Source organism: Bemisia tabaci, chromosome 6 (genome assembly GCF_918797505.1).
Source record: "Bemisia tabaci chromosome 6, PGI_BMITA_v3".
Classification (NCBI taxonomy): domain Eukaryota; kingdom Metazoa; phylum Arthropoda; class Insecta; order Hemiptera; family Aleyrodidae; genus Bemisia; species Bemisia tabaci.
This window is the reverse complement of record NC_092798.1, coordinates 27,867,957-27,876,327: the sequence shown is the minus strand read 5'-3', so window position 1 is coordinate 27,876,327 and position 8,371 is coordinate 27,867,957. Positions and strand designations below refer to the sequence as shown.

The 8,371-nt window shown below is 34.1% G+C and overlaps 1 protein-coding gene across 1 annotated transcript; it reads left to right on the top strand.

The window, feature by feature from the left end:
• The first annotated feature begins 333 nt into the window (after nt 1-333).
• Nucleotides 334-8,266, top strand: LOC109034439 (uncharacterized). The gene is made up of 5 exons (XM_019047579.2): nt 334-808; nt 2,281-2,363; nt 2,773-2,942; nt 3,691-3,754; nt 5,390-8,266. The coding sequence occupies exons 3-5, from the start codon at nt 2,923-2,925 to the stop codon at nt 5,582-5,584; spliced, it is 279 nt and encodes a 92-aa protein (XP_018903124.2). The 5' UTR covers nt 334-808; nt 2,281-2,363; nt 2,773-2,922; the 3' UTR covers nt 5,585-8,266.
• Nucleotides 8,267-8,371: the final 105 nt, after the last annotated feature.

Here is an 8,371-nt window from a genome sequence, read left to right as displayed (position 1 = left end):
GAAAAACCGAACAATCCACAAAATCTTCAGTTTTTTCATTAAACTCTGGATTTTTACTTTTATTTCTCAAATGGAAAACGTACAAGTGTGGTAAAAGCGAGTAAAACAGTGTCCCTGGTCAATTATTGAGGCAGTGTTTTGATTATCAATTGGCGGTAGCTGATTATCTAGAATTTAAATTAATATCTTTCAAATATTTGGAAATTTCATGAAATTCTCAGGAAATTCCTAGATTTTTTTTACATTCTGCAACCGTGATCACCGGATCACCACATAATTTGATCAAACATGGCAACGCTGCTTTCAAATGCACACTTTTTTCTAGGTTATGTATGATTGTTTTGTTTTTCTTGAACATCGTGCAAAAGTGTTCCTTAGCTCAGACATTTCTTTTTCCATCATTCAGAGTGTGTTTTCTTTCTGGAGTGATTTTTATATTAGAGTACCTAGCTTCTATTGTCCTAAAAGTAACTTTTGCTCTCATGTCAAAATGATGCAGAAATCCCTAAAAGTTTGTATCATTCATACCTTCTGTATTGGAGGATTCCAACCATAGCTTCATTAGTTCTACCGTCTATCTACTTCAACTCAAGAATTACTCAACAATTACCCATGTGTTTACTAACAAAATTCAGCTTCTGAATCTGTTGACACTTGGGTTGTTGACTGACTGAGGTAGCAAGCAGTAGCTCCAACCATAATGAGAGTGAACGACAAGTGTCTCATTGAATATAGCCTCAGCAGCCAGATTTTGAGGGAAGATTAAATTATAAAAAGATCGTCAATGGAGGCAGTTACTCTCAAAAAGGTGAGCAATTTTTTCCTACTTTTTAACTTACTTGTTCGGGATGAGAAACGTTGATGTTTATTTTATTGTTGGGGAGAAAGTAAGATTGTTGGAGACAACGTACTCAATGTAAAATCAGAAGCTCCTCAAAAGAAGACATCACAGATTTTATTCTAAATCTGTGGAGTAATTACATTACGAAGAGTTGAAAGAAAAACCCTAAGGATGTCTTGCCGCATGAATTTACATCGATTGCTGCACGAATTTACATCCTGTCACTCTTTGGAAACAGACTGTCCTTCAAGGCGGGCAAGGAAAGGTGGTCGCATTTCGAGTTGAGCCGAGCCACCATTTTAAAGGCTGTGACGCGCAGAGGGTACATGCTTTGCCATGTTACCAGGATGTACCCGGAACGTACCCGACGTCGTGTGACGCCAAGAGGGTACAAAATGCGACCACCATTCTTTATCCGCCTTGACTGTCCTTGGGGGGGGGGGGTCTACCATTAAGTTTGCAGCAAGAGAAGTAGGTACACTTGTGGCAACTCAAAAATTAACTTCGTTTAAAATAATGAACTTACCCAAGTAAAATGATTTCCATAAGACAAGATTGGAGTAATCAAAATCAACTACTGAGAATTGGCATATATATCATTTGAAGTTGCAAATGTAAGTAAGACTACAAATTGCTGATGAAAGCGTTCAAGTCACTGATTGCACTTGTCCAACCAAAAAGTACTTGAGGAATATCAACCGGATGACCTGAAAATTAACTTGAGTGGTCTGCCTTTTTTGCATGGGTCCAAATGAACTAACTTTGTAGATTTAGAGAGGCTCTCAAGAGTGGAGTAACAACACACTTTTATACTCTCTATCTGTATTCCGCATTAGTCAACATGCAGGCGGAGCTAAGCCCTACAATTCCATAGAGTACATTGAGTCGTAATGTAAGTGGGTGAGCTGGCGCCACTTTCAAGCATTTTCCAGGTCCTGAATTCCGAGACTACTGTGTAACGCCAGGTCACTTTTTCGATACATAATCGATTGTTTGCGATACACGGGTACCTGGCCATCTGATGTAAACAAAGAAGATAGGAATCACCACGTATTCCACCCCGCCATTTTGGACCGAACATGTATCGAAAAAGTGACTCGAACTCGGCGCACGACGGGCTCGGAACTCGTCAAGCAGAACATGGCGCCAGCTCTCCCATTTACATTACGACTCTATGTACTCTATGTACAATTCTTACATGGAAGGGTCAAGTTGAGAGGAGAAGAAGAAGAGGATAAAAAATATGATTGTGACATAATAAACGGACACTCCTTTAAGCAGGTTGAAATTAGTATTGTTTGATTAGTAAAAGCATGCTTTTAGTCAATATCTTTGATGCACGTCAATTTACCAAAATTGTGAGAATCTTTCTCTTGATCACCAGCCCATTTTTTATCTTTTTGCCATTATCTCATTAAAGTTTAATTTTTCTGTTGCAGGTTTCAAAGAAAGATGGTTCAAACTCAAAGCCAACTTATTGTTTTACTTCAAAATCAACGATCTTGGCCAGATTGAAAAACAGGTAAATTGAATAGTAGAGTGCACCGTAACTTACTCATTTTATTTCGCGGTATGAGAAAGTGGAGAAAAAAAAACTTCAAGAGAAAACGTGCAGGTAACAATAATGGACAACTCATGATGCTGTATTTTTCATTTTAGCAGGAGTATTTCAGCAGACGTAATAATTATTTTGTTCGGAGGGGGGTCAAAAGTCTGAAAACTGTTATTTAATAACTTTTGAAAATTTGTGGCTCGGGTGTTAAAATTCTGAATACATCCTGTAAACTGAAGAATGTTCAGTTTCGACATATGCCCTGGATGACAGGGCTTAAAAGCTCTATCAGCAGCTAAGGGGCAGATCTTCCTAATTTTAATTTCAATTCTAGTCTGCTCATTTTCATTTTTTTATTTTTAGTTCCCTTCTCTTTCAGCCGTCAGGATTATTTGTCCTGGAGAATTCACGTGTCCAATCTGAGTCCAGTGCAGGATTACCATTTGCATTTTCCATTTCATTTCGCGATGACTCAGACCGGAAACATATTCTATCCGCAAGGACAGAAGATAATGTATCTCAATGGATAATGTTCCTCAGACAAGCTGCGTAAGTAAAATATGAACTTTTTAATTGAAGTATTTTTGGTAAAAGGGGCATATTGTGGTTTATGCCCTTTTTTGAGAGAATGTGCATTATGAATCCTTGTAATGTCCCCCCTATAAAAATGATTAGTTTATCAATAGACCGCTGACCAAGGTGTGAATTTAAGTATTATGATAAATGTTTCCTCATCAAAACTTCTTCTAGAACATTATTTGGATTGCATTTTGCAAAAAGGAACCACTAGCATTGCAATGTTGCTAAGATTGTGCAACTTTTTTTGTCTTGGAGGAAAAACCCGATTATCCATTAATAGTTTCTATTTTACTCGCTAAAAACTGTGAATTTAAGACAAAAATTACCATCTAAATTTTATAGTTTTTCACGATTTCCGCAATTTTATTGCAAAGGATGAAGTTGCACAATCTTAGCATCATTGCAATGCTAGTGGTTCCTTTTTGCAAAATGCAATCCATTTGTGCAACGAATGTTATTGAAAATAACTCTTAGCTAAGATATTAACGTTTTTTGATGCAAAAATTCACACTTCTTGCTTAGGAAAAAGTCATAATGTACTTGAGTTAAACTGCACACTCAACGTTATCATCAAATCATCAGAATGATTTAACCTCTTCAAGGTTTTCAGTATTTTATTCATAATTAACTTTGCCCATAAAATCCACTCATAGCCAACATTGCATTTATTTTATTACCATGCTTATTCTTATTCTTATTCTATCTTTTAATATTCCAGGTATGAGCACTGGAGATCGCAACTTATAGTTTTGCAAACAAAAATTTGCGAATTAACTGGAAATGTAAGTTACCTTACTGATATATTTTTCAAGGCATATTAAATCAGGTCAGTCATATTGTGGAGCTAAGTGCAGTGATCTTTGCTAAATTGCAGTATGCTTAGCTTACGTTGCCAGAAATTTTTCTTGTTTTCTTGCTTCATTTTTACAGTTCTTTTGTTTTGATTATATCGATCTTATGGGGATCCGGGGAATAGACACAATAGGGTAAAATATTAAAACCACCATAGTGCAATATGCTTATGTTTACTCATCAAAATTACTTAGAATCTACAGAACGAACTAAAATTTTCCAAATTCTACTCATAAGCAAGAAAATAACGATTCTTATGAATGGTTAATGCACACTTCCCACTTACAAAAAAATCAGTGTCTACTCAAGTCAAATGAAGCACTAAACTGATATCAGTATATTTTACAATGATAGAATTTCCCCGTGGAATATTTTTTTTCAACAAGATTAAAGGTACTTTATACGAAAAGCTTGGACATTTCTGAAGAATTTCCAAGTATCACGTTTCACTGTAGTGCAGTAGGTATTTGCAAACAAAATTTGACCAAGGAACACTTAAAAATAACACCATTAGTACGGTCCCAGTAAATATCGCCAATGGAAAGGCAAAACGATTTGCAATATTCACTCGGACCGTATTTTTGGAATTACTTCAAGGCGTATTTTGAACAAATTTTGCAGGCAATTTTTGTGGGATGCACTAAAGTGTGATGCGACGCTTGGAAATTTTTAAGTAATGTCCTAAAATCCAATTAATGGACCAACTATCAAACTGCTCTCCGAAGTGCTGATGAACCACCTTAATCACTCACAGTGCACACGAGAAGCATATCTCGATATTTTTAGTAAAATGAAGCCTTCAGGGAAGAGTTTGGCTGTGAAATAATAAAATAGTGAGCCAAAGATGCATATTTTTCATTTTTATTTGTTTAATTTTTTTTTCTTTTAAATTGTTTCATTATTTTTTTTTATTTGTTTAAAAAATTTGTCTCATTATTTTTTTTTATCTCTTTAAAAAATAAAAATGAAAAATATGCATCTTTGGCTCACTATTTTATTATTTATAATCATATATAGATGCAATGTGCGGCCAAACAACTTTCCTCAGTTTGTTTGTCTTGATGCTAGTTTTGTTTCATCGCCAGCATTTATTTCAATTAAACAGTTTATTTCCAAACTGATTCCTGAAAAATCAACACTTTTTAGCCTGAAAAATTCAAAGAATGGAAAGTTTTAAAAATTTGCCAAATTAAAAATCATGTGCCATAATGAATGTCAATAGTGATGGTTTGGGTTTAGATAAACAAGTCAGCAGAGTGATTTGTGTGTCGTTGCAACGCACAGAGAGTATATGGAGGGTAGCAGGGAACTGAAAAATGTAGGTTTTTTAATCAAATTGAGCTATATGACTCTTGCAATTTTGTACTGTTTCTAGCATGAATGCTGTGCCACTGCCTCACTTTTAAGGGTTGATACTATTCTGTATGTTTTCAGGTCATAGTCAATTTTTTTAGACATTTACCAGGCTACATCTTTTCCTCTTTTCTCAGTGTTTTTACATTGCCTAATATGAAAAAAAGCCGAAAGAATCAATTTCAAAGTAATGTGTTTCTTTCTCTTTTTAGGATCCACTGTTAATGTATCCTCGGAATCAAGGCTCAGTCAGAGACATTCCTACCAAAAGAGAGATACTTTCAGAAACCTTTAAGTCCCACATGGTTTTGGAAACACAGCACGCTCATTTGCCCTCTGAATCATTCAAATCTCATGTTATTCGTAAAGAATCTCCCATTGAAACTGCAAATTTGATTGATCTTTGATCGTAACTATCTGTTAGTCCGATAAAGTAATGTTATTTTTTTTAGTTATTTATTTTGCTTCCTATTGCTGCAATTAAGAGGGACAATGTAAGTAATGCCTAAGCAAGGAATTTAAAATTATTAACGCTTTGCTCATTTGCTCAAATTGTTATCAAGAAATTATTAATTTCTTACCTTTAAATCGTTTTTGTTTTATTTACAAGATCAGTCATTTTTGAGAACTACCCTCTCATTTTGACTATTTATGTATGGCTTAACTACTTTAACTATAAAGGATGTGATTTTTATTTTTCAGAAGTTTTTGGATTGCAAGCCAACCAATGCCCTATCAAATGTAAGCATTATTTTTCTAAACTTAATGAGGGTGAATTTTTTATCTATCTCCCTTGTGCTAAAATTTTGCCTGCAAAGAAAGGCTCCAATTCATTTTCTGATTCAGAGGAAACTGTGTTCAATAGATTAAATTTCTTTTGTAGTGTAGTGTTAGTGACACTAACAATCTAGAGAGATCAATTAAGAGATCAAGAGAAAGAAAAATTGATAGATCTCTTTTTGACAAGTTAGAATACCCTTTAACAATGTAAAATGGGTGCAATCGTGTCGACTGTAACTCAGTCCAAGTATATGTTTGTTAAAGAAGACTTTAAGTAATGTGGAAACATTCTGCCCAATACATAGAACCATTTGTTTTTTATTATTATATTATTTTACCAGTTTGGATTTCTTTTGAGAGGCTTGTGGGGGCAGAGACCCATCTTTTTAACCAAAGTGTTGCTTAGTATTTCAATATACTGCTGTGTGCGATTGTGTATACCATAAACAATTCTGCTGAAATAATAAAATATAGGGATCTCTAGCAGGGAATCGTTGAAGATTTTAGTTTAGTTCTTCATTTGAGCGCAAGGTCACTAACGCTTGTTTTTCAAAATTCGGGAATCCAAACAGAAACCACAAGGACCAAGTGGGGTGTCATTTTAATTTCTCATTTCCTGCTATGATAGATGGTGAAAATGATGTGAACAAGCTGGTTTATTAAAACTCTCTATTTGACGAAATCCCAAATGAACGTATGTAGTAAGCTTGCATATGAAAAAGAATATGAATAAGGAATGTAATTTACCTGCTCAACACGACTTTTTTCAGATTAGATAAAATAATGGTGTCAGAGTGTTTCTGCTGAGATGACATTAGTTATTAACCTTTTCAGTCTCCTAAGTGTTATTATGAGAACCACCAATGCGATTACATGTATTTGTGAATGTGGCTTTATGAATAATAAGAAACCAATTGAAAAAAAAAAGAAAAAACTGTGTTGCTGATTTTTGGCCTTTTGCTTTTCTTTTGTTCCTATTTTTAACAAAGGAATCAGATTATTCAATAAGGAACACAGTCCCAAATTGCTCTCGATGAATATATATTTTTGAGCTTACTTCGACTGAAATATTATGAAGTACAATCTTCGATGTTTTTTATCCCTTACATACTTATACAGCATTAACTTTGCTGCAGTCTTTTTTTTATTTATTCTCTGAAAGTAAAAGTATAAATCAGTATTATGTGAAAATAATTTTCAGCCTTCTATGAGATGTCTTTTTGCGTTTAATTCTTGCTGTCTGGTTAGGTTCATACATGTAGCTTCTCTGCAAACAATTGTTTTTTTTTTTTCTTTTAAAAATGAAATTTCAGCTGCCTGTTATGTGCAATTCATGAAATTTTTACCTTAATACCTTTAAGTTTCATCTTATGTTGCTGATGACAACAACCACTCTTGTCTGTGGAGCTGATATTTTAACTTTTATGTGGTAACCATTCATAGTATTTCTTCCTGCAATGTAATTTTGGACCATTTTGTCTCCTTCACACGACCAAAAAACAGCTGGTGGCAAAGTGGGCCGGTTTGAGCACTAATGGGCCTGTATTCCTGGTTACTTTCATAGTCCCAGTCCTTCCCTGGCACATGCTTTGGATGTGTACCTATGTTGTTTGTGAAATTGCAGATTTGCGTATCTTAGTTTGGGCCTCTGCAGACTTCTTGTCATTTCTAAATGGAAAACGGAATACTAATAAACGTCAAGAATTGAACACTTTGATGAATTTTCTTATCTCTATGCAAAATTTTTTGTGAAAATTTCAAGCTATGGTGTTTGTTACGTCCCTTTTTATAAAATAAAATAGAAGCAGAGATTTTGGGACACTGCAACGAAGATATACATTTTTGCAACTTCACTGACAAGAAGAAAGAGAATTATGTAAAATCGGTTAAAAGCATGTGTCACTTCAATTTTTCACAAAAATTATCTTTGAATTTTCTGTAGGTAAGAAAGTCTCAGCTGTGCAATAGTAATAACGGTTTACTTTTTTTTTTTTCAAGCAATTTGTCTCTTGTACTATCTTATTTTTACTGGAAAGCAATAAAACAATAGGAAAAACCAGTCAAAAACTTCTATCTATGAACCTCCTGTGTTATAAGATGAAAGTGAAAAAAAAAAAAAAAAAAAAAAAAAAAAAACTATTAATGAGATAGCAATCTGACAGGAAGTAAGAGGAAATATTGATGTACTTATTTTCACACATAGAAGTAAGTTGAATAGTCATAAGTGTTTTTACCTCCAATTGTTTTGTCCTGTTCTATTTTTTATATGTAAGAGTTTTTTTCAATAAACTGTTTTAGTTTAAATTTCATTCGAGTTTTTTTTTCTGTAATTCTTACGCTGACTAGTGGTTCAGTGTCTTACAATATTTTATAGTGAGAAAAATTAAGAGTTTTCAATATCAAGATGTTTGACA